Below are 26,904 nucleotides of genomic sequence, written 5' to 3'. Positions count from 1 at the left end.
TGGTTCCCCAAAAAGTGATTAGATATAAGGTCACAAAGTTTAATAGCTGATAACGATTGGGTATCGTTCAAAAGATTACCAGTACCAATCCAAGTACAATTAAAGTGATACCAATACCAATTGACTACTTCATTTGATACCCTTTACACATTGCACTTGCTTTTATCTGGCCTAACAAGCATACATGTTGCTGGTGGCATCTTGGCTGCTGAACTGCTAAGCGTGCTAACTCAAATTCACCACGACTTCACCACCACAGACGGGTTGTAGCTGCTGTGGCAGTGGGCCAATCACATGTCGCATTAAATTGAAGAACACTTGTGATTATTGGCTGTGAGCAAGCCCACACAAGTAGTCATATTTTCTAGCTTTGGGTGCAAAAAGGATCGATTGCAGGTATCGTTTCACTGGAGATGTTTTGATACGACTTGGTTTTGATTTATTTCGGTCGATTTGGTCTTTTTTATAGCTTATCATATTTTAGTTGATCACCAAATTTGGTGTGACGCCCCGTTGGTACAATGTAAACTCACACAGGTAGACCATACCATTTTGCATCTATACTAGCCAGTCTTGACATTTACTTGGTAGTTTTTATATTGTAATGTGCTACTATTTTTTTTGCTAATTAGAAATTCTGCTATAGCTATAAATGGAAAGATATGTGCCCTTGTTTGTTGATGAGAAGACATTAGCTTGGAAGTAATGGTATTTAAAGTGTTTGGCTCTTTGTACATGGTATGGCAGGCTGCTTTCTGGCTGTTAATCAGTGACATTGTCAGTCTATGATAAATAGGATGTGATGTTACTGCTTTATGCAAGAGTAGCTTATTATGAAATGCAAAATGCAGAGGAGTACTCTGTTCATAGAGAGAAAACAGCTGTTTAATGTAGGAGAGCTGGATATTGTATTCCAAGATGCATTCTGCACACTGGGCCAATATGCTCAAAAGTTTTTCTGGCTATTTTGCTGTTCCTGTTAGATGTTCCGCTCAATCAGATCTTCTTCAGGCACTAATAGCATTAACAAGCATCACATTATGTCTCAAGATCATAGCAATCTTTATCAGGTGATTGAACTGGAGAGCCACTAGCTGCAAACAACCATATATGTGTCTTCAGAGAAAATATAATTGATCATTGTCTCATTGACACGTTTCAACAAGTGGAATGCAAAACAATACATTTACTTATAAAATATGGAGGTAGTATAGGTGGAATGGAGTAAAATGCCAATATTTCCCTCTGAAATGTAGCGTGGTAGCATATAGTAAAGTGGAAATACTATAACTTCCATATAGTAACTTTCTTTCCACCACTGAAGGTTAATTATTATATGCTGTAAAATTGTCTGAAATTGTCATGTATATTTACAACTCTAATTTCCTTCCTCCTTGATATATTCCACCCAACTCTGTACCACCAAACCAAGCCTTCCCCCTCTATAAAGTTAGTTAGAACAGAGTATAGATACAGATGCCAAATCAGGACAAAGACTTCACTGGAGGGAGTTAGAACACAAAATGAGACTGAAAAAGTTAGTAACCCAGTTGAATTGAGCTCTGCATATCCTCTGACTCCTTTCTATCTCTGGCTGTATCTATATTTGTCTCTCTTTCTCTCTGTCTCTCCTTCTCTCAGTTCCTCTTTGTCTAACATTTCTTTGTTCAGTCAACTGTAAGCCATTTCCAAATGCCACAGTCAATGGCATCAATGGCAAACTAAATCTTGCACACATTGTTCTCGCATGCAGTGTTTGCTTCATTGCACACGAAATTGCTTTGGAGGTTCTGATGATACATACACACATTGCAGCCAAAATGTCAGACTTGAATGGTATGGAGAAAGCATGTTGATATCTCACCTTAAAAATATAAGCTTGTGCGTGCATATATGGTGTTTTTGGAAGATGTTTCAGACCCTCTGTCTATATTTTAAATGTGAAATGCATGTTCAGGCCCACTATCCTCTCCTGCTACTGTTTCTTGCAATACACTCCATTTGAGCTATTCTTATCTGTAGCCTATCCTCTGCTGCTCTAATGACCTGACATCTCCGCGGGGATCATTAAAGTTTCATCTGACCTAATCTAAAAATTGAAGTCCCCTTAAGCAAGGCACTTGTCTGCTTCAGTGGAGCCGCTCACTGTCCATCAGTAGGAAATGTGGTTTTACTGAGAAGCTGCTTGCAGGTGTAAGTATGCATGTGTATGTGTGTGTGTGTTGAAGCACAATGCTGCAGGGAGGACCACATTCTCATTTAAACATACGTTAACACAAAAGAATACATCAGCCTGTGTGTGTGTAAGGTTGAAAGCACGGGGTAGTAATGAGACAGTGTGGTGATTATGCAGCGGTGGTTATCTGCAGTGCTGTGTCTGGCTTTTTGAAACCGGCAACAAAAACAAACACGGCACCCACCCACAATGCCAGTGCTCGATTATATCATGTGTGAGAGAGAGGCGGAAAGAAAGAGAAAGAGAGGAGATACTATAGCTTACTTACTTATGCATCATTCTGTGAAAGAGAGGACGAGGATTACACTGTTTTGTGTAATTTGCCTGCATTTTACGCACCGTTTGCATCATCCATTCATCTGTCCTTCTATAGGTGGTTGGGAGCCAAGGTAGTGCCCCATTCATGTATTTATAGGCACATTCCCATACGTGATTAGAAATTGTACTTATGGATCTCATTTTCATCTTGTAACACACAAACTGTTTCTGCTTATTTGCTTTCTTGCCAAGAGTTATATGTAGTTTAGCTCCATATAAAGACTAGAAACAAGGAGAAACAACTAGCCTGGCTTTGTCCAAAGGTACAATCAGTGTTTATGCTAAGCTAAGCTAACTGTTTGATGTCTGTAACTTGTAAACACATTTCCAAAGTATCAATTTAGTTCTCACTATCACAATTCCGACCACATTGTGATCTGACCTATACATTCAAATTAGTCGGAGTAGGTGGTCAACAAACATGGAGCAGTCTCAGGACAACAGGGAGAGGGCCCACAACCTTGAGGGCCCACAACCACCAGCAAAATGTGAGTGGACAGTGGTTGGCTAGCTGTTCAGGGTATTTATATTGTAAGAGGTTTATCAGTGGAGAAGTCGACAGTACAAATAATTGGTAAAACTCGACAGCAAAGGGAGGAAAAACTGAGATTAAATCTCTAGATGTGGTCTGGCCAATTGGATCAATTGTGTAAGGTCACGACTGGGCCTGTCAGTCAATCTAAAGCTATCAGCCATGGATTCTATTTACATTTTTTATTACAGCCTGTCCCAAAAAAAAATCCAATCCATTTCCCCCTTTCTGATTTATGACTGGATTATCCTTTTTATAATCCCATTTTTGGAGACTCCACTTGGACAAGTTCAGTTACATATGACTTACTTACATTTTTTTTCTCCTTTTTTTCCCCACAGATTGAGCATGAACATATGAATGTAAAATAAGCAGGTTTTATATTATCTTTCCATCTTTTGTTCTGAATCTGTGATTACAGCTCTTAACATATTTTTTGTAGGCAAACTTTATGCCTTTGTCATAATTTTACAGCTGTTTTATGAACTTTGACAGGGGGCCTTTTTTCACACATCTTTTAATATCCTCTCTTGCAGCTAGTCTGAACAGCAGAAGCAGACACGTAACTCTCCCCATGGTATAATGAAATCAGCATATTCTGGCAGCAATATAGGATAACAGGATGATGTATACTATATTATACAGTGACAGCGTATATATATATATATATATATATATATATATATATATATATATATATATATATATATATATATATATTTTTTTTTTTTTTTTTTTTTTTTTTTTTTTTTTTTTTTTTTTTTTCTAAGAAGCATTTATCTTTTGCACTGGGTTATTTTTAACAGATTTAAAATTCACAGTATACTAACATGTACTATAATTCCAGGGTCTACAGCATGGCTAGAGCTTTGTAATAGTTTTTCAATGGGCACAGCTCAGAGCACTAGCCAAACTAGTAGTGGCTGTAACTTAGCCAAACTAGCTGTGGTGTAACCTGGCCACCTCGCCATGCCATAATGACATGCATTTCCATTAGAGCCTCACAATAGGTGAAACTGTGTCTAGCCTGATTGTGTGTCTCCATGGCATGACTCAGCACGACTACCAGGAGTAACAGAAACAACCTATATGAGGCCATAAATACTGCTTTGAGCTAAATGCTAACAGTACAATGCAAACATCAGGCTGATGTTAAGAAGGTAGAGTATGATATCTACCATGTTCACCACCTTACTTTAGCATGACACAGAGTACAACTAAAGGTGATTGGAATGTCATGAGATTTCCAGGTCTTGGTTCATGATCACAAATCAAATTACTGGATGCAAAAAATGATTAAAAATCAGGGATCAATGCAATGACTGCAATTCATTCTGAGCAGCATGAATGTATCAATTTTGTGAACCTCATGGTGGCACTAGAGGAAGGGTTGGGAGATCACCAAAGTCAGAACAATATATCCATTCCAAACCATAGATGTCTGTAAAAAAAAAACTTCCATGGAGTAAATGTTGAGACATTTCACAAGATGAATTCAAATGCCATTTGGTGGCGCTAGAGGAGAAGCCACAGGATCACTAAAGTCATTAGGATTCATCCTCTGGGTATCATGGATATCTGTACTAAACTGCATGGTATTCTATCCAATAGGTGTTGAAATAATTCAGTCTGGACCAAAGTGGTGGACCAACTAATGGATGAACCAACAGACCAATGATGGAACAACGGATGGACCAGCCAACAGACCAACAATGCAAGCCTAGCCTAGAGCATGGCTTAAGAAGCACTGTTCTCTGGCTGATTTAAAAGCTAACCGACAAAGCCAGTCAGATTAATGGTGAGATTATTTCTTATCTCTAAAAGGGGCTCCAGCTCCGATAAATTCTGGTGTAGACTCCAGTCTGCTCAGGTTACAGCTAACTACATTTTCTTTGGTGAATAAAACATGAGACTGCCTTCACTGAGGTCTGAATCACGTCCTTTTGTGTAGAAGCAGCTTGTAAAGAAACTCCTGCTCCGGAAGGTTAACCTTCATTGAAAAATCAAAGAGACAGGAAGAAGCTCTGGGCAGAGAGAGTCTTGTCAGCTGGAGACTGAAAACTTGAATGTTGACTGAAGATACTGTAGGAAGAGACTACAGGTTCTACTGATCCACTCCAGACCACCAAAAAGCCATCCATTTGATCAGATGAACAATACTGTGAGTGTAAGAGTTCTCTTAAACACAGCTGCTTATCTTTGATGTCACATGATCTTTTAGTATCTACTGAAAAAGAACATTTAAGGTTGTTTTTTTGGTATATCTGAACAAATGGATCAGATTCTCCTTATTTCACAGAGGAACACATGTTCCCTTCAGTTAAAACATTAAAAATGAACAAGGAAAAACTTATAACTGAGTTTATGGGATTCCATCTTGGTTCAGATTACATTAACCAAGATCAATTTTGAATGTGTACTACTACTACTAAAAAAAGGAGTAAATCACAGACATTTCATAAGAAGAGAGAAAAGAAAATTCATGGGTTTTTTTATGGACAAATGATCATAACATCTGCTGACTGTGTGGAGCAGTAAAACAGACAAGGTGTTAAAGGAAGATTACAGAGCAGCTGAGTCTCTGTGGATCCTGTCACCAGCACAGATCTAACGGTTAAATGACACCGCATGGCTTCTGAAGCTGGTGTGAATGATCTCATCTCAACTCTTTTACGCTAATTAGATTCCTTTCCAAAACTTCCCAGTTATGTCCCGCTGAAACCCAGTGCCGCAAGCACAAAGACAAGGAGCAGTTTCCACAGCAACACATTCTAACATGCTCATACTGCTCACTGTTAGTGCAGGAGTGTACAATGGTCAATACTGATAACACATTTTGTTTATATATATTGATCAAATCCATACCCCCCCCCCCCCCCCCCAATACAGATTGAGCCAAAACAATGTGTGACTTGTTGAACTGAAGTTGTACCAAACGCTCACATTGTTGCATCACACTAAATATACATGTATAATCTTGCTAAAGCCAGAAGATATTTGTTTGACTGAGCCTGTGTAACAGTAAATTAATCTGAGCTGGTTTTCGGATTTGCTGTAATTTTGCTTTTGCTGTTTCATGCTGACAACATCCCCACCCTGTGGTTTGAAAAGTACTGCACAGCACTATCTTGTTTTCTTCTTTCTTTATCTTGTTTCCAATCCAATTTCAAGTCATCATTAAAAAAAGCATATCTGTCACAGACATCGTCTCTGCTTATGTAATCATTCAATTGAAATGTTTTTGTTCTTTTAGAGATGTTGAGAACAAATTGTCTACAAAATGTTTTCCATTCTAATTAGACCCAGACATTAAAAAGTTTAGTTTGATAGCACTCTGTAGCCTACTTAGTAAATTCAGTGGCTGTGGTGAGAATAAAAACATGCTTATTGTGTCATAAAATTGAACACATTGACTGATATGAGTAGTTCCTCAATTTTTGTGTTGCCTTCATTTGCTGCAGGAGATGTAGTGACAATGAATTGAGTTTGTTACTCTTGGCATACTATATGCTTCTATTTTAATTGCCTTTTCTACATTTTTATTTTATCTTATCTTATTTTTTTCAATATGTCATGTAACATGATCTTATTTATTTTATCATTGTTATTATTATTGTTAAACACACTATGATGCTTTATGTTTAGTTTGGTATAGTTTAGTTTAGTTTTTACAAACAGATATTACACAGCGCAGGGAGAGGCAGAAAATTATTACACGCCTCCACCTAAAAAAATTTAACATTTCACAATATTCACAATGTTACAGAAAATCATATGACCATATAAAAGTGATAGCAAACCAAGTAGATACAATATATATATAATAACTACAATAACAAACAGAAAAACAGAAAAATGTGTGCAAATTTTTGTGCACATGCGCATTTATGTGTGTGTTTCAGTCTTCCCAGCCCAAAGCGATGTTTTTTACGAGGTGACCCTGAAGGCAGCATGGCTCGGTGCTGCTCCGGGCTCTCTCCTCTCATCCTTTTGTGTCTGCTGTCCAATCAGCGCTCAACTGCGGTTTGCTACCTGCTCATTGGTCGCGAAGGAGGAAGATGCGACGGTGGAAATGATGGCGAATAGACGGAGGACTTTCCAAACCATCCTGTTAATGTGATTAATATTATAATATTAACCTGTGTCCACGCGTAGTAGTAGTATACACGCTTTGAATCATTTCCTACTGGAGGTTATCGGACATTAGCGTGCCTCGCTGCTGTTTTTCTTCGTGTTGGTGGATGTTTGCTGTGATGTCGGGCCCGTCGAGCTGCTCTGCAGGTGAAGTCACTCCCTGAAGATGTAGCTACGGGTTACAGCAGTGTTAGAGCTGTCACTGCAGGTAAGAACACACTCACAAAGGACTCACACACTATAACATTATATCATGAGTTATTATGGGGACGTCAACTGGATTGGTGGACCTGGATTTTATACCTGAGACTTGATTTACGGGCCTAAATGATAATGGACGGGCTACGTTGTTTAGCATGTGATGCTTCAGACCGTAAAGCTGTGAAAATTAATGTAAAGCAGAACTGCTCTACCTCCATAATATTGCACGTTTGTGCATATATTGACATGTTTCTTGTGTTTTACTTCAGTTTTACTACATAATATTACTATATACTATATATATTTTTAACCAATATTCAGCCTTACTATGTGCATATAGTAATCCTGTTTTTATGCCATGAATGTCCCTATGTGTAATGACAATATCATTTAATTGAATTAAACTGTTCAGAAGCATGAGAATATATAGTAATATATATAGTATATAGTAATATTGTAAGGCACAATATAAATAAAAATATGTATTACTATATATTTCTACCAATATCGTGCCTTACTGTGTATATATACTGTGTCTGTTTTGACAGTAAAATTGAATTGAATTGTTCAGAAGCATGAGACATATTAGTGGAGAGGGTTAAAAATGCCATAATTAATGATCATTTATTACATTATATGTACCATATTGACCACCTCAGTTGAGTATGTATGTAATTAAGCGAGTTTTATAGCAGTCACTTATGTCATCCAACCAAAACCTGTTGGTCATACTGTGTGCCAAACTAAAAACTTGAGGTGATTGCACTTTTGCTGCCCTGACTGTCCAAATCTCCACTCTCCAATTAGATCAGCTGTATTTTTGTGATTGTCCTTATTTAGGATGGCCTTAACTTCAAGTCGTTGCTGGGTGGTGACTGGTATGATGGTATCTCTGTATGATGTAAAACACTTTGCAACCTCTGTTAAAAAAATGTGCAATATAAAGTTTGAAGATTTTGAAGTTTTACTTACTTACTCATATGATTATTTGGAAAATAACATATATCATAATGAATATATAAAATGTCACAGGAAGTTGTGTAGTGGCTTTTTCAAGCATTTTGCCCAACTTTTAACACATGGTTTTTGGAGAGTTTTAAATTACATATGTATTTTACACACTTTAACACATGGAGAAATGTGAAGTTGTATGTTTTTGGATAAAGTTCCTGCTTCTCTTCTTTACAGGTGTTGCTGTGTGAATGATGCACGAGCGATGTCTGATGTTGAGGCCACGTACGCAGACTTCATCGCCTCCGGCAGGACGGGCAGAAGGAACGCCCTGCACGACATCCTGCAGAGCCCCACCGACCCCGAGGGACGAGAGATGTCCCTCACCCTTTCTCTGTCCCAGCTGCACATCAATGCAGGAGGAGGAGGTAAACACTAGGACCAATTCTGTGTGTCTGTGTGTGTGAATAGATGTATGTACTGATGTCAGTTACCTTTCTCAGTGCAAACCTGAAGATCTGACCAAGATTTTGTTTTAGTCAATGTTCCAAAAAGCTCTACCAACAGCATACTAATGGTTAATGGTGACATCAGAAACTATTTAAATGTGCTGCTCTTCAGGTTTCATGGAGGTGTTTCTACTGTTTGTAAGCTGCAGAAAAAGTAAGATAGGACAAGAACATACTAAGTGGATTTAATCAAGAATAAAGTCATTTAGTGCTTCTTTCATCATTTTAATTATAAGCTGCAATTATAGTCAATGAATCAAGTAGCTGACTTAAAGAAAATTAGTAGGCTACTATTTTGATAATTTTTTTCAGTCATTATTCAAACTAAAATGCTTTTCAAATGTTTAGATTTCATTATTAGAAATTGAATTATTTTGGGTTTAGGACTTTTTGTGAGATATCTAATTCCAACTCCTAGAAACTGGTCGTTTACTTTTTGATACTTAAGATATAAAAAAATGTAATATACTGAAGGAATAATCTGCATGATCTATAAAAATAGAATAGGAATCCTTCAGGCTGACACTATGTTAAAAAAATACCACTTATGAAGTATAATACCTTTACATAGAACAATATGTTCAGCTACAGACTGTAGTAGAGTAAGGAAAATGTTCTTGATATGAGTTTCAAGATGATATTTATTTATTTTGCTTTTATCTTTAATATTGCACAGTTACTTGGACGTGTACTAAATCTCTGTGTGTGGAGCAGGTGTTTAGGCGTTAGGTGAAGTTTGGGGTTGGTGTGCTTTGGCAAAAACTCTCCCACATGAATAGCTGAAAAGGATATTGTAACACTCTGCAACTGGCATTAGTCAGTCTTTGGCTGGTGAAATAAAGGCTTGTTATTTTTGAAGGTGAAGATGAAAATGCCCGTTAGTCTATGATCCTAAAAATATGAAAAATCAGATTTTTATTTTTTAGCTCTGTAGAGAAATGTGATTTTGTATGGTTCAAAAACTATATAAAAAAAAGTACAGCTTTGAAAGAAAAATGTTCAAATGGGTTATTTTAATGGTCAGCAGTCAGACACCTGAATGGCAACTCGCTAGCAACCTGCATGAGAAGACTTTAGATTTGGACTCTGTGGTAATATTTGAGAGCATAAGTGCGTTCACACTGAGAAGTATGGAAAAATGCAGTCCAATGGCTGTGTTAAAAGGCTCTCACCCTTCTTACTCCTCTTGCTCGCAGATGGAGACGACACCGAGGACAGCCAGAGCTCGTCGTCCTCGGCTCAGAGGGAGTCGGAACAGAGGAACAGCTAACCTGCTCCGCGCTCCCGCCGGCGGACGGGGCGTTGTCGGCTGGATCCCTGCCCTCGCCGCCGTTGTCAAGAAGCCGTTTCTTCAAAGCGGGCAGGTAGCTGGAGGGTAGCTGGTATTATTGATGCCCTTGCAACACTACCACTGCTGAGGTGCCTATTAGTGAGAGGCACTGACCACCTAAAATCTCAAATGTAGAGGTGCCGCGCTGTTATGTGATCACCCAGCGCTCTTGTGGCTCTGCTGTGCACTAGAATGACAAGACTGTTTGCAGGGGTTGTATTTCAGATACTGGAGGTGAATGGACAGACAGTCGTTCTCGTCAACCTGATTTTTCTTTGAATCTTCTTTCCTAAACACACACTGGCTGGGTGGTCAGAATTCAAAAGAGAAAACTGAAGGAAAATCCTGTGTGATTTTTTTTTTTTTGTAGTTGTGCAAGCAATTTGTAAGACCATTGAGACGTGCTAATGTAATGGGTCACAGTGGGAGTCGTATGTATGTATGTAGAGGTAGTGATGCTGATAGAGATTTTATTGCCAGTTAATGGCTTGTGCTTCCTTTAAATTGACAATACTGTGGAGAGAATTGGACTACTCAGCTGTAGTAAACACCATGAACAAAAAAAAACAAGTTTGGTTACTTGTCTGTCTGTGTACAGGTGTGCTCACTGATTTCTGCTCAAGTGTTTATACTGTAGAAGAGCAGCAGACTGTAGCAGAGCACTGGGAAGGTGGTGAGATAGTGACACCAACAACACAAACACACCTACAGTGAGAATGGGTGATACACTTCAAGGGTTGGAGGGTGAAAAACAAATTATGATGGTGTAATGTTTTTTTTTTTGTTTTCTTACTTTTCTAATGATGCCATTATAATCACAACCTTAAAGGAGTAGTTTAACATTTTGGGAAATATGCTTATTTGTTTCATGCTGAGGGTCAGATGAGAAGGTTGAAATTACTTTCATGTCATGTGTGGTAAATACTGTATGTAGCTGGAGCCAGGCAGCTAGTTAGCTTAACTTAGCATAATGACTGGAAACAGATAGCATGATTATATAGCTGGAGGCAAGCAGCTTGTAAGCTTAGCTTAGCATAAAGACTGGAAACTGGGGGATACAGCTAGCTTGGCTCTGTCTAAAGATAACAAAATCTGCCTTTAAAGCTTAATATTTACCATGGTACTTTTTGTCTGTTTAATGTTTGTTTTAAAAAGGATAATTAACTCCAGGAAGTAATAGTCGAACAAGCAATAGTAGAACAAATAACCCCTCATAAATACTAATAAAGGTCAGATAAGAAGGTTGATATTACTTTCATGTCACGTATGGTAAATATGTAGCTGGCAGCTAGTTAGATAGCTTAGAATAAAGTCTGGAAACAGAGGGAACAGATAGCACTACTATGTAGCTGGAGCCAGGCAGCTTGCTAGTTTAGCTGAGAATAAAGATTGAAAACAGGGGGAAACAACTAGCATGATAACTGGCCCCGGCCAATAAATAGTAGAACAAATAACCCCTCACAAATCAGTTTTAACCTTCTTCTGTTCCCGTACAAATTAAACATGAAATATGAATTCAACACGCAAGATAAACATGTAAATTAGTGACATTTTAGATGCTGGTAGGTGGATGTTTTTATCTTTAGAAACACCCAGGCTTGCTGTCCTGTTTCCACCCTGCTTCTAGTCTTTATGCTAAGTTAAGCTAACTGGATACTAGCTTCAGCTTTAATTCACTGTACAGATATGAGAGCAGTATCGATCTTCTTATCTAACTTTATGCGAGAAAGAGAAGAAGCGCATTTCCCAAAATGGTTGAACTAATTCTTTTATGTAGATATGCAATACTGAGTGGAGCTTCCAGTAAATGTATCATGTTTGTGTGAAAGTTTCTATCTCCATCTGACATCGAGGCAAAACTACATCCCTGCTACTTTGTGTGATAATGGAAAACATCCCATAATAGTCATCGGTAAAAGACCACCGTGCATGCACTTTTAAAACTGTGTAAAAATGAAATTGTTGTAATTTTTCCTTCCAAGTTTTACAGAGTATAATCTTCCTGTAACACTACAGCTTGACTGTGTCTCATTCTTGTTCATGTGAACTGTAAAGAAGGCAAATATAACTCTTCTTCTTTTTATAACGCTCACTCGATCAGGTTTCCAAGTTGTAAACTGCCATGTGACCGTAGTGACTCACGCCCGCTTCAACAACACTGTGTAAACTCAGCTGTTCCATCATTCAGCATGTAGGAATATGGCAGGTGCATGATTTTGCTAAATGTGTAGCTGTTTTGTCCGACTGTCTATGAACATATTTTCTACTCCTTGTGTCAATCAAAGCAAAATAAAGAAATGATGAGAGGGATTTCTTTTTGTGTTGTTGTGCTTCTGAGATTCCATCAACAGGTGGTGCTGTAGGAGAATTTATTAAACTTGACACTAAAGCATGTTTAACACACATTTGCAACTCAATAAACAGTTATGAGATTAATTATTTGATTAAAATATGCATACTTGCAGAATTCCTTAAAGAGATTCTACTGGTTTATAGTTGTATGAGATATTGTAATACTGTGCTTGTATTTCCTTATTGAAAGAGTGTGTGTGTGTGTGTGTGTATGTGTGTGTGTGTGTGTGTGTGTGTGTGTGTGTGTGTGCGTGTGTGTGTGTGTGTGTGTGTGTGTGTGTGTGTGTGTGTGTGTGTGTGTGTGTTGCCGATTATGCAAATAATCATTAGACAATTGTACCAGGAAGTTTCAGCAAGAAAGAAAAATCCCCAGCCAGTTTCACTGAAGTTCCTCATTCTGTGGAGGGCAGCAGTCCGTAACAGCTGACCCAGTCGGCAAAGCAAATAGCAGCAGTCTGTCAGTCAGTACAAGTCTGATGAACAATTTTGGGAAGAAATCTGAGGATTGAACAACATCTCTGCAGTGGATTAACTGTTTCCTTCACCAGGGATATATCCACACACTCACATACACACACACTCAAAAAGAGGTAAGAACAAATGCTTGTAAAGTGTGAATGAAATCAGCTGGTGATGTGTATCAGGTCATTTTGTGATATCAACATGTGTTAATATACACTTGCAAAGTCACATTCAAAAAGATTGTAAATTTGAATATATGGGATTAAATTGCAAGTGACTGTATAAAGTAATAGGTGAGAATTTATTATATGTTTACTGATTTAATTATGTAAATCACCTTTTTATTAGTATTGTTCTTATTGTCTTCTGATTTCTGTTGAAGATTTACAGTCCTATGAATTTTTAAGCATGGTTTGTCATGATTTTAAACCATACCTCTCTTGGAAAGCATATTTTTCTAACTAATGAATGATCAGTTTGATTTAATAATAAGTGGCAACATCTAGTGAAAGAATTATGATCAGTCAGTTGCAGTCATTTAACAGGGCATTACATTTTGAAAGTATCTCCTCTTTCAAGTCAGTCTCCTTTTGTTTCTTCACTATTCCTGTCTTTGGCACAATCCATTGCAAAAGGAGGAAGTCTGCATGGTGGTCATAGCATAGCGCCCTATGTGTGTGTATGTGTGTGTGTGTGTGTGCGCGTGCATGTTTGTGTGTTGATTCCTAATCTTTTCAGACATTCAGTTTCCGGCTGTTTGCTGACTGTCAAGTTAAAAATATAATGGAGGCACTGAACCAACATAACAGTATCAAACTGCCAAAACACATGACGACAACACTTTTATTCACTAACACTGTTCCTCCTTAACACACGTGCAGTTTTTTATGGATTTATTGAGTGTAATTTCAGCTCATAAACATCTAAATGAGTGAAGTTTCCAGCTTTACCTTTTTTCTGTTTACCTTTCGTTGGATGGTTCTTGAAGGTCTTAACCCTAACTCTTGTTCAAACAATCAAACACATTCATGAGAAATTCAGGTCATTCAAGTCCAGCTTTGCAGCGCTGCACTACACCGGTCCTGCTGCTTGAATATCTTCGAGGACAATTACCACTATTGATTTGCATACCATATCATATCATATATTTCCTTAGGAACAAATGTATCATTGTTTGGTAGATATGCGTAAAGGTGCGTTACTGTACAATGCTATTCGTGGTCCTCTCTTGTAATATTGTTGGTTATCTATTAACTTTTTTTCTGGCACCATTAACAGGTCAAGGGTTATTTGTCTAGTAGGTTTAAAGTTTAATGCGAATCACATTCCCATTAGCCTCAGCTGCACTTTGGGGCTAGTGCTGTAGCCTATCAATGTTAGCATGCCAACACACAAAACTAAATTGTTGAACATTATAAACATTACACCTGCTAAACATCAGCGTGTTAGCATTGTCACTATGAGCATGTTAGCATGCTGATGATAGGATTTAGCTTAACGCACAACTTTGGCTAGACACACCACAGTCAGCCTCAAGTCAGTCCAGTCCAATTCTTCAGAACTACATTGAGCTTTACCACCTATATCTCTTTGAGGACAACACCTACCAACCCTTACTTTGCATATTGTCACTGCATCACAAACTTATTGTAATTTCCTTAGCAACAATTGTACCATTGTGTGGTAATAGGGGAAGTGTACAGGTGTGCTAGGGTGCTTTTGGATTTTAACTGACATTTGATATGTGGCTGACTGTTTTGATCCGCCTACCATAGAGAGACTAATTACTCTAAAGATCCATTGCCCCTTTGTAACCCAGTTGAAGGTTTTAAAGAGTATTTAGTGGCTCTCAGGACTGGCAAGCTGACAAACAGTGTTGTTTTCCTAGTTTTAAGAGTTTAAAGCTTATCTTATCGTGGATCAGCAAAGGTTACCAATAATAATATAAATATCTTTTACATCATTTATTGTGATCTCTTTTTATTACTGTATTTATTACTTGAACAGCACTTTGAAGCCCATCTCTGCTCTGTTTGAATTGAAACTCAAATCATGAGTGCTGGTATTAATACATTTCAATAATCAGTGATGACAATAACATTAGTAAGATAATGATTCACACACAAAGACTGAAGTAGAAGAATAAGGAAGTAGAATGGTAGGATGAAATCTTTCAAGATTATGTCATTTACTGTAACTTTAACCAAAGATTATTTAAGAAAATGGCCTAGACCAAAGGTAGAAAAATAATGGATTAGTGAGAGAAGAAAAGAGAAAAGCATAGCTTGAGAAAATGAAAAAAGAAGACACATATTGAGGAATGCTGTGCATATAACTAATATATTCTAGATTAATCAAGATAACTTTAACCAAGTGGTTTAACACTCTCCAATGTACTTGGTTTCCCTGAGGAAGATAACACAAGTATTCGGTCTGTTTATGTCTGCATTGTGTTGCGCATCCTTATTATGTTTCCTTATAGAATCCAGACACACAGTGTTATAAAAAAACACGTGGTATGCCAGGGAGTGCACCACATAATAACCATTGCAAATTGCTCTCATTGCTGAAATTGGTGCATGAAATGAGTTTATTAACTCTACACTTTAGCAAGGTGCGTGTTTGGGGATGTTTTCCTCTGTTTCCCTAAAACACAACTATGCAGTAGGTGACAATGTGTCCTCACCAATGTTATGCCTTCCTCTTTTTCTGAAAACCAAACTTCACTGAATAGTTGATGGATGGTTGGTGCAGATGGAGATAGGAAACATGTTCAGAGAGAGACATGAAAAGTCTGTGGCCGTAATGATGAAAATGAAAATAAGAAGTATAACTTCCTTATCTATTATTTTCTATTCTTTTGGTCAAATCGACCATGATCATGTCACGAAACATATCAAACACATACAAAACAGAAGTGGAGCCATCAGTTATGAGTTAACATGCATGAGGAGTAAAGATAACAATAGGCTGTTTGGGAATGAATTCAAAATGTTAATGTTCAAAATACCTTTCTTAGAATGTAACGCATGCCGAAAATAATTGACCACTGAACACCTAAACACTGTGATACCGGATAATAGGACAAATAAAAGGCTAAATAAATACATAAAGGACATGGCAGAATGATATGACAAAATATCATGTACTAAACCGTCACAAATATAAAACAGATCCATCATTATAAGGCTGCTACAGTTAGTCAACAGTCAATAAAACATCCATATCAAACTCATGAAGACATCATTCTGTGGTATTTTGTCTCTTTTACAGAACTTCTATTTAAATGTTACACAGGAAACATATAGAGGAGAGTTGAAGAAGGTATATGTGGTATATAGTGTGTTCATGACTTCCTGCTGGTTAGAAAAAACAGTCAAGCCTAAAGCCACAATAACAGACTACAGCAATTCATTTGGATAGACTTTAATATGAGATGGATTGAGATGAAACAAAGCCCGGAAGAGTAGACGTAACAATACATTTGGATCAGTATTATTTTATTAAGGATCAAAATTCCTGCCAAATAAAGGTATATTATGCCTATAGTACTGCAGCCAAGAAGCATTTAAATTGCTGAGCGCTTCCTCCAGACTGTTATCTTGTCAACGTGGAAAGGTCTCAGAAACTGCACTACAGTACAGAAACCATCCAACTGAAAGCTCTCCTGGTTCTTAATTTAGCTAATGCCGCCTTGAACAATCACTCTCGTGCTTTGTTATACTCATTCAAAACACAGTCATATGAGGTGTCCTGGTGACCTACATAACTGCAACATCCACAATTCTATTCCCAGCTAAAAGATCTTTGTTGCATTATCATACCCCTTTCTCTCCCTGTGTTTCCTGTCTCTCTCCACTGACTTTCAAATGAAGACCAAAAAAACTTTATTCTTACTTCCTCTGTGCCAACTCTATCTTCTACAAAATATCTGTAAATGCTACTGATAATACATACTAGAAGAGAGTTCAGACTGAAATCCCATAACCCTTACCCTGAGATCAGAGACACTAGAACATTTGCATCTATGTCTGGTTTTGTATCCTGTCTTGTTCTTTAAGCTGACATTGAATTTTTAAGTGTCTACAATCGTTCCCCAACCTTAACTAAGCATAATGAGTTGCCTAAACATTAACCATTAATAATATTTAAGTTACCAGGAGTGCATATAACCAATCAGTATAGCACAAAAAGACTAATTTGGAAAACAGACATAGCGGTTGAGTATTTTAGGTATTGATCATGGTTACTACTGCTCATGTTGTGACTTTATGATAAGATGTGGGATCAGGTTGTGATTAGGGCTTTATGATATAATCATAATAAATCTGATCTATAAAAATCTGTGCAATAGTCCTTTACAGAACATTTACATTTTGATCATGTATAGGCATTTGTAGGCTGTTGCTGCTTACTAGTTGAAAGGCGTATTTGTGCATTTCCTCTGTGACCTTTTTTGAAATGGCACATGATTTATAAAAAGAAATAACAGCCAGAGTCACAGGTGTTGGCCCCACATATTTCAAGTGCTTGTTTCTGCACCTGTAAATGGTAAACATGTAACAGCCATGTTCGCCCTTCCTTTTTTCACTTCCTCATGCAGGCAGGATGGGTTGTATAAAATCCACGCTGAACGAAGGGCTGGACGGAGGTGTGGAGGGGAAGATCAGCCAGCAGCCTGTACGTACCGAGCAAACGCACTATGTCAGAGACCCCACCTCCAATACTAAAAACAACATAGTAAGTAGTGAGACAGCTGGGCTGAGTAAAATGTCACTAATAGACACTCATTTCTGCTCTTTGAGATAATATCAACAAAGTGGTATTTGCCCAAAATAACTGCTTGAAAACTGTGAAAGTTGTTTGTTTAGCCTGATTTTTTTATTAAATGAACAATTTCATGAAAGTGACATTGTTAAGTCAGTTCTCATGGGATCGTTTTACAATTCAGAACCTTTTCTATTAAAACATGACTCAGAGTCTTCCTAAAGAATGGCACTTCCCTGTAACACACACGATGAGGGAAATGAACACATTGTGAAAGTCTGTAGTTCAAAAGTACATGAAAAATACCACAGATATCAGGTTAGAGACATTTCTTGTTTTGTGTATGTTCATATCCTTTACATTGTAATTTAAACCTCTCCATCTGTTGTTGCAGAATAACTCCCTGTTGCCTGGCCAAGTGTTTCAAAAAATGGAAGGTATGGCTGTGTCTTTTTGTGTCTTTACGTATCTTTCTTTCTTTCTTTTCTTTCTGTCATCTTGTTTTACTTTTTGCCTACTTTCTTTATTACTTTCTAAAGGATTGATTTAAAAATTGTAGCAATTCAAAAGTCTTTAAACTATGGCATTTTAGAAACACTTTTAGATAGCTGTCCCTTTAACAAACAGAAGGCAAAACTAAAAGACTATAGCAGGAAGTAGCCTAGCTTGTTTTTGCCCTGTGGAGCCTTTCTAAAAACATGTTACAGTGTTACTCATTATAGCTTTGATTTTACACTCTGGAGACTTTATATAAACATTAGCCTACAGTTTTAATCATTATGACATGTAATAAAAGAAAACTGAACTTCAGCCTGCATGATTTAGCTAACTAGGTCACAAGCCTTGCTCACTAGATTTGAAGCAAATGTTAATGCTAATGTAGCATTAGAGGATAAGTTTTATCTGAATAAAGAGTTACTGGTCACTGTAATTATTCCTGCTAGATGTGAAGCTATGTACTTCATTTTGGTAAAGCCATGTTAGCGCAAAGTTCCCTCTTTTTTGTGTTACTCCTAATGTCACAGCTCACTTACAAAACGTTGTCTAGTATGGACACAAGAGGAACTTTTAACTTTCTACAATACCAATTTGATTGAGCTAACTCAGATAGCTGTAGCCTCACAATAGCCTGGAAAGTCTGTCTGAAAGTCTGTATATCCATCTAGCAAGTAGTCTAAAATGAAAATATGAAAATAAATTAATAACTTACAAAACTATTTTAAAAAGTATTTAGGTATATGCAACTAAATTACTAGAATAAATGTGATTCTTTGCTAACGGAAAAACTAATGCTATTCCAAATATTGGCTTAATCACAACATCAACAGTAGCACTATTTAGATGACGTTTTTAGTGAATTGTTGTCCCTTTGATTGTCCAGCAGCATGACTACATATCATTTTTTGTCAAACTTTGTCCATTATTCCCTCAAACTTTGTCTTATATTTATGAATGAATGCTTACTTTGGTTTACAACACACACTCTAGTATTAATACAGATCATACTGTTCTGACTATTGGTAAATGAGCTATTGGTCTATTTATTTTGTAGTACAGTATTTAAGATGTCTTAACTTCTTAATGTCTCTTTTCTCTCTTAGAGCAAGGCGGGGTTGGTAAAATAGTGGTCAGCCTTTACCCGTATGAAGCCGTGCACCAGGACGATTTAGGATTCAAGAAAGGAGAAAAGATGAAAATCCTAGAGGAGTGAGTATCTGCTGTTGATGTTAGACTGATTCAATGTCAGGAAATGTCATTCATCATTTATATTCTGCATCGTGTAAGGCAAGAACCAATGATGAAAGCTTACACAAGCTATGAAATGGAACACTGTTTAAACTGCATACCAAGAGGAGACTATCAGGATTGGGTACAGTTCACCCTATAACTACTTCAACTTTACCAGTCACTGGTTGATCCATATTAGTTTAGTTTAACTTGGGTTAGACTCACATATTTGAGCTGATATCTAACATTTTTAAGATGCCAGTATTTACTAGATAAAGACATCCCAAGATGAGATTTCAATTTGATCTAATGTTGCATCCATTAAAGTGGTATTGTCAAGGAAAATGAAGGTAGAAAAAAATGGAAAAATGGAATTCAGGAGGGTATTCTGACATATTTCTACATATAGGTCTTGGGGAAGATGTTTTTTTAGTACTGGCAATCAAAGAAAAAAAACATTTGTGCTGAAATAGTATTATATTTATTACAGACATGGTGAGTGGTGGAAAGCAAAGTCTCTAACATCTAACAGAGAAGGATTCATTCCGTCCAATTATGTCGCCCAGGCTGACACCATGGAAACAGAAGAGTGAGTAAATCTCTTAATAATTTCACAGATTGAAATCTAGCAATCACAAAAGAGCATTTGTAAGGTTTAAGCCAGTCCTGGTGCATTTTGTGAAAATAGGTGTGATGATGTGTCCATTTTGGATATTCAGTCTTGAGTTTCTTGATTCCGTTCATTGCAGGTGGTTTTTCAAGGACATCACAAGAAAGGATGCAGAAAGGCAGCTGTTGGCGCCAGCAAACAAACCGGGGGCTTATCTTATCAGGGAAAGCGAAACATCAAAAGGTATGGAAATCAATACAGCACAGGGAGACAGAGCCACATTCAAAACCTTCCCTGCTTTCACAATATGGAGTTCAACCAGAGCTCCTGCCTCATTTAAATTAATTCAGTTTAATCATGTGTCTTATTATTTTTTTATTTCTCCACAGGAAGTTACTCATTGTCCATCCGAGACGTGGACGCCCAGGGGATGGACTCAATTAAACACTATAAGATCAGGAAGATGGATAATGGTGGTTACTACATCTCTCCAAAGATCTCCTTCCAAGACATTGGCAGCATGATCAAACACTACCACAGTGAGTAGGACTCTGCAAAGGAAGTGCATAATCTCCTTCATATAAAAATGTGACTCCAAACTCTCTTATATGTAATATAATTTTGTAATTAGATGTATAAATATATTTTCTAATAATGAAAAATTAATTATGAGTGCACTGGAGATATTTTGTGTAAACAAACAATTCACAATTCATTATCCCAAGGCACTTTAGAGCAAGTCTAGACCCATGAGCAAGCACTTGGTGACAGTGGTAAAAAAACATCTTTAATGGCGAAGCAACGTCAATCAGAATTAGACACTTGGTGGGCGGTCATCCGCCTTGACCGGTTGGGTTGAGAAAGAAGGAAGTAATCTCTGTAAAGTACTCACCACAGTGTATTGTGAATGTCTAACAAACACGTTGAATGCATTTCCTTCCTCAAGAGTTAGATGAGAAGATTACAGATGGAAATTATTATAGCTTAGTTCAGCACAAAGAGCAGAAGCAGGGGGAAAAAGTTAGCCTCACCTACTAGAACCTTCACAGCTAACTAACACAGTATTGTGTTTGTTCTGAATACAGAAAAGTTAAAATGGCACATTGTAGTTATAGGTGGGGCTTGGTACGATAGCTATTTCTTGGTGAAGAGTGGTCAAGCACAGTTACTTTGTCTATGCTAGTTTCCTGGCAACCTCACCCTCTTCAGTAAAAACCAGGCTGGCTGGTTGCCCCTGTTTCCTGTCTTAGATCCAGCTCTGTACATGACGCACAGATGTGATGAATTGAGGTGCCAGTGTGCCACTGTGTGTCAGTCACTATGTTGCATGTGTGTCCTTTACAGACAAAGCGGATGGCCTGTGTCGTAAACTGGACCGTGCATGTGCAAAACCCAAAGCTCAGAAACCATGGGATAAAGATGCCTGGGAGATTTCCAAAGACTCTATTAAGATGGTGAAGAAACTGGGAGCAGGGCAGTTTGGAGAAGTCTGGATGGGTGAGTACTGAGAGGAGAAATGTCCTTTTTTTTAGCGCCTTTATTCAATCAACAAAGTTGACTAGGACCAATCTTTAATGTCAAAGAAGGAGAGAGCTATTTCCCTTCTAATACACCCTATTTGAATACTAGCCAGTGCAATCAGCAGTCTTCAGCTACTGGAGCATCGTAGGGTTAAAGAGACTACTATTCACACGTGGCTTTTTACCATCACTAAATCATAACCGCATCCCTTTTTGAGACATCGATATGATTACTAAGAAGACAACTTGCTTGCATGTTACCCTTTACCGTGTGCGTTTTTGAGTCAGATTACAAAGAAATTTTGACAGCAAAAAAACAGGAAGACGCCACTTAAAACTCTTCTTGTAATTTTTTTAAAAATAAATGGAAGGCTGATGATTAAAACAGCATGTGTACATCATGCTTTTTTTAATACATAATGGATTTCATCTGTCATAAAGGGGAACGCAACTTGTTCGGTTTGTAGCACACCATGGGATTTCTAATTCCTTTGCTTTATGGTAAATTGGAAGTAGCAGAAGTAAAAAAATACTGAGAAGTTCAATTTCCTCATCATTAAAACCAAACTTCCCTCTGTGGTAAACATTAGGTTTGTTAAAGTACTTATATTTATTTAGAACAGGCTGCTGTCACTGTAACTCGAGTCTTATCAGTCATCATCTATACAGGAAATGTTGAAGTGTCAGGGAGATTTGCGTTGGAAGTCGGGCAAGGACACAGATACACAAACACACGTACCAGAAAGGGGTGTGTAGACATGCTTAACACAGAAGAAGTTTTATTGCACTCGTGGATTTCGTCCCCCATCACTTACATTGAAATCACATTAAGAATGCATCTTTTAATGGCCAGTATGAACAGGAAGGGTGATTAGGGCGAGCAAAACTGCTTTCTATGTTCATATGTGCACCTGACTGTTATTTTGAAAATTACTGAACCTGTCTTTAATAGCTCATCCCAGTTATTGTGATTTTATGCAGTAACAGAAAGATGCAAACATGCACAGTGTGATTGATGTGACAGTCAACATGCAACGTTTTTATTATTATTATCACATGCTATATTGAAGTTTTCTCAGCGTTACTTCCTGTTAATTCTTACACAGGCTGTACAGTGTAATCTTGCTTTGGAGATTTGTTTGCAGACCACGTGTGTTATTTGATAAGGTTGAATGGAATTTGAGTAATACTCTCTGTTCCCCATTTCCTCCACTTTCTGCATCATCAGCCTACTATAACAACGTGACCAAAGTAGCCGTGAAGACGCTGAAGCCAGGCACCATGACAGTCGAAGCCTTCTTGGATGAAGCCAACGTCATGAAGACACTGCAGCACGACAGGCTGGTGCGGCTCTACGCTGTCATCACCAAGACAGAGCCCATATACATCATCACTGAATATATGGCCAATGGTAGAGAAACATTCCTAGATCTTTACAATCAGCAAGCATTATTAAGAAGTGCAGATGTCAGGTCAGCAGCTAGTGTTCTGACTAAAGAAGATTTAGCTGTGAGAAGTGCTTTGAAATGTTATTAGGCATCATCAGATAACATGATAACAAGTTTTTAAAAAATCTTTTCTTGTCTTTCAGGGAGCCTACTAGACTTCCTAAAGAGTGACGAAGGGTGCAAACTGCAACTACCAAAACTCATCGATTTCTCAGCCCAGGTGTTTTTCTCAATCACCACATGAGGATTAATTTCTTTTTACTCACCATATTGTTGAGAAATAGATATTACATCACTATTTCCATTGCTGAACTGAAAGGAGGAACCATAATCAAAAGTAGCAATATCACAGTTTAAAATTTGCTGCGTTTGCAATGTTGCAAGCCCACATTCAGAGGAAGTGATTTACTCTTTTGTTTACAGTAATAAGATTGTTTCTGTGCAGAGCCAAAGGTCACACCTTTCTGATGATTGATAGCTTCCTAGTACTTGAAAAATGTAACTCTTGTTCCTGGATGTGTTTTTCTGAGAATGAGGGTTAGGGCAAGGTTAGGGCTAGGGCTAGGGTTCATTACTAGTATTTTTACATAGAATTAAGTGAATATTTTGCTCATTAAGTTTGGTTTATAGAGTTGTAATTAACCATTATTTTAATTTTTTTTTAATCGTTCATAGTGATATGAAACAAAGTAAAGCAAGAATATCAATATGTGATGTGTAAATTGCAGCACTACTATAGGTTGCAGTGTTGAACATCAACATTATTTTAAGTTCATGTTGGGTTTTCAGCATGTCTGAATCACACTTACTCCATTAGTGACTTATATTTTTCTACATACTGATAATGAATTTGTATATGATATCATTTAGGCACTGTTGTCAACTCCTAGGTTGAGAACCTCTTGACTAAACTAAACTATATATAAAGTGGGTAAAATTAGCTGCACCCCCATAGCTACAACAGTAACATGCTGCTCTAACCCTGATGCTCTGACCCTATTAATAATCTAATGTCATATATAATAATATATCAGTCAGAGAGACCAAACCACTACATTTACTGTAATACTGCATACTACATCAAGCTAATAATACTGCAGTAATTTTACTGTAATACTGCATACTACATCAAGCTCATAATACTTATGTACTTTTACTGTAATACTGCATACTACATAATTCATAATACTGCAGTACTTTTACTGTAATACTTTAACTACATCACTCATAATACTTATGTACTTTTACTGTAACTGTAACTTCTTCTTGTGCTGTTGCAGATAGCAGAAGGCATGGCGTACATAGAGAAGAAGAACTACATCCACAGAGACCTGAGAGCAGCCAATGTTCTGGTTTCAGAGAGCCTGCTCTGTAAAATAGCTGATTTCGGACTGGCAAGAGTCATAGAGGATGATGAGTACTCAGCCAGAGAGGGTAAGTGACAAACTGAATACTTGTGACACACTCAGTCAAATATCAGCTAGAAGCCGGTTAGACCACAAACTTAAAAAAAAAAACTCTTTTGGTTTCATTTGAAAGTTGCTCCACATTTGGAGTCCCAAATTATACACTCTCACACCACAGTGACCAAGACCTCGAATAGTGTTAAATCAAACATAGTGTCCATTTTCTGTCATACTCACAGTATAGTACACATCACTTTACAGAGAGATAGGAAGGAGAGAATGTATTTATCTCTGTATGATGAGATGAAACCTGCTTAAATCACTGATTTGGAACCAGGAGACACTGAAAATACTGTTATAGGGAAGTTTAAATTAAAATTAAACTCAAGCACAAAAATAGAGTTGAAACCTTCCAATCTCTGTAGAGTTTGGTATGTAGGATGTGTGTGGGAGAATGGGTTCTTTTTATAGATTAGTCACTTTTTTAAATATCCTATTGAAGGATTACCTTATCTTAAAGGTGACTGCATGTGTGTATGTGTGTGTAACTCTGTGTTTGTGTTGTCCACAGGAGCCAAATTTCCCATTAAATGGACTGCTCCAGAGGCCATTAACTATGGCTCCTTCACCATCAAGTCAGACATGTGGTCTTTTGGAGTTCTGCTCTATGAGATTATCACCTTTGGGAAAATTCCTTACCCAGGTGAGCATTAACAAAACCAAATGACATTATTAGCTTTTATTATGATTTTATTACGATTTGATACAGAGTACCTCTTTAATGTAGGGCCTCAACGCTCAAATATATGTTGTCATAGTTCCCTGTAATATATTTACCATAAACCAGTTGCAACACAAGTAACATTATCAGTGCATCACTGCCCTCTACTGGTGACTAAACTGCATAGAAACAGTTTGAGTAGATGGAAATATTTCTGTTTGCATTGTCAATCATTGCATTGTTATTAGTATCACTTCTTCTACTACTACAGGTTCAGTGCTGTCTTTCATGTAAGCTTGAGCATAAACGTTACTGTGTTTTCCTCAGGTATGACTAAAGGAGAGGTGATGTCCTCGATTCAGCGAGGCTACCGAATGCCGCAGCCTGACACCTGCCCCCCCGAGCTGTACGAAATCATGACGTCCTGCTGGAAGAACAAACCTGAAGAGAGGCCCACCTTTGATTACATGCAGAGTGTCCTGGACGACTTCTACACAGCCACAGAGGGACAGTACCAGCAACAACCTTAGAGAGGGGCACACACTGTACACAGAGACTTTGACAAATGAAGACATTTCACTTCTTTTTGTAATCTTATTGTATATAAATGACACATTCTGCATAGATTTATATACTGCATTACTACAATATACTGTATTGTGGCTGCTCAAAGTATATTTTATATTAAGTGCCATCTGTGTTTATAGACACCATTTTGATGCAGTTTAATCTCACCTCTAATATATCCTGAGGTGTATATGAGATTGATATTTGCACAAAATGGATAAAAACAGATGATCATCATATAGAACCCAGAGAGAGGGCATCTTAATTGTGTTATTTTCATGATAGTCTTTGACACTAGTGACTGGACCATTGTATTTTGTTAGATTTAAATATGTTAGTGTACAGAGGGACAGAACAAAGTGCAGACAATGCAAAGGTAGGAGAGCATATACTGCGGGAAGTTTAGTGTCTTGATGGATTGCTATATGAACAGCTGCTTCATAGAGGGGCATGCATGTAAATAATGTGGCATGCTGCATATATAATTAACTGTTAAAATGACTCATAGGTAAAGCAGTGGCCTGTACTCAAACAGACGATGTGATTACTTTTAGCGTTTATCGAAGAGGGATCCTCAAAACTTTCCCACAGGAGTGAAAGCAGCTTCACATGTGATGATTTTCTGTAGTGATATTTCTGTTTTTCTGGCACAGATCATGGTCTGTGAAATATCCACTTCAAACATTTCAAATGAAAAAATTCTATAAAAAGCTGCTCCTCGACCTCAGTCTGATGGCAGAATTAACAAATACACTGTTGTTGTGATTTTATGTTTGTTATTGTTGTTTTATCAATCACCTACTTCATATTGAAGTGCAGCTCTTTCTGTTTGTTTCTTGTTTGCTTGTTTATGTTTTTCAGGGAGAATCTATTGTCAAATTCGTTATTTTCTTTTTTTCTTCTCATCATTTCAAAAATGGTCTTTAATAATCAGTTGTGCAGTCTGAATCGAATTGCTCTGGTTTGATGCTGTGTATATATAGCTTATTGATTTTTCATGTGAATGTGTAAATGCTGAATAGACCCAAAATACATGCAATAAATTTGTATCTGTGTTGAATGACCTCAACGAGTGAGTCATGTGTGATTGTGAGTCCAGTTTTTCTCATAGC

The 26,904-nt window shown here is 37.5% G+C and overlaps 2 protein-coding genes across 2 annotated transcripts; both read left to right on the top strand.

Annotated features, from left to right (window-relative positions):
• The first annotated feature begins 8,637 nt into the window (after positions 1-8,637).
• Positions 8,638-10,151, top strand: LOC128369285 (cAMP-dependent protein kinase inhibitor alpha-like). The gene is made up of 2 exons (XM_053330292.1): positions 8,638-8,800; positions 10,078-10,151. Exons 1-2 carry the CDS (start codon positions 8,638-8,640, stop codon positions 10,149-10,151), a joined length of 237 nt encoding a protein of 78 aa, XP_053186267.1.
• Positions 10,152-12,929: 2,778 nt separating this feature from the next.
• On the top strand, positions 12,930-25,860 carry lyn (LYN proto-oncogene, Src family tyrosine kinase). The gene is made up of 13 exons (XM_053329466.1): positions 12,930-13,153; positions 17,629-17,765; positions 18,187-18,229; positions 19,394-19,499; positions 20,011-20,109; positions 20,270-20,373; positions 20,520-20,669; positions 21,475-21,627; positions 22,879-23,061; positions 23,242-23,318; positions 24,379-24,532; positions 25,076-25,207; positions 25,553-25,860. Exons 2-13 carry the CDS (start codon positions 17,634-17,636, stop codon positions 25,753-25,755), a joined length of 1,536 nt encoding a protein of 511 aa, XP_053185441.1. The 5' UTR covers positions 12,930-13,153; positions 17,629-17,633; the 3' UTR covers positions 25,756-25,860.
• Positions 25,861-26,904: the final 1,044 nt, after the last annotated feature.

This window comes from Scomber japonicus, chromosome 12 (genome assembly GCF_027409825.1).
Source record: "Scomber japonicus isolate fScoJap1 chromosome 12, fScoJap1.pri, whole genome shotgun sequence".
NCBI classification, from domain to species: Eukaryota; Metazoa; Chordata; class Actinopteri; order Scombriformes; family Scombridae; genus Scomber; species Scomber japonicus.
The sequence above is the reverse complement of the archived record's forward strand: the minus strand, read 5'-3'. Positions and strand labels throughout refer to the sequence as shown.

Excerpts from the sequence above, each read along its gene's own strand:
- lyn (XM_053329466.1), top strand. The coding sequence starts at position 17,634 with ATGGGTTGTATAAAATCCACGCTGAACGAAGGGCTGGACGGAGGTGTG. Across the intron at positions 20,374-20,519 it reads GGAAAGCGAAACATCAAAAG|GAAGTTACTCATTGTCCATC; the intron begins GTATGGAAATCA and ends ATTTCTCCACAG. Across the intron at positions 20,670-21,474 it reads CATGATCAAACACTACCACA|ACAAAGCGGATGGCCTGTGT; the intron begins GTGAGTAGGACT and ends TGTCCTTTACAG.
- LOC128369285 (XM_053330292.1), top strand. The coding sequence starts at position 8,638 with ATGTCTGATGTTGAGGCCACGTACGCAGACTTCATCGCCTCCGGCAGG. Across the intron at positions 8,801-10,077 it reads CATCAATGCAGGAGGAGGAG|ATGGAGACGACACCGAGGAC; the intron begins GTAAACACTAGG and ends TCTTGCTCGCAG.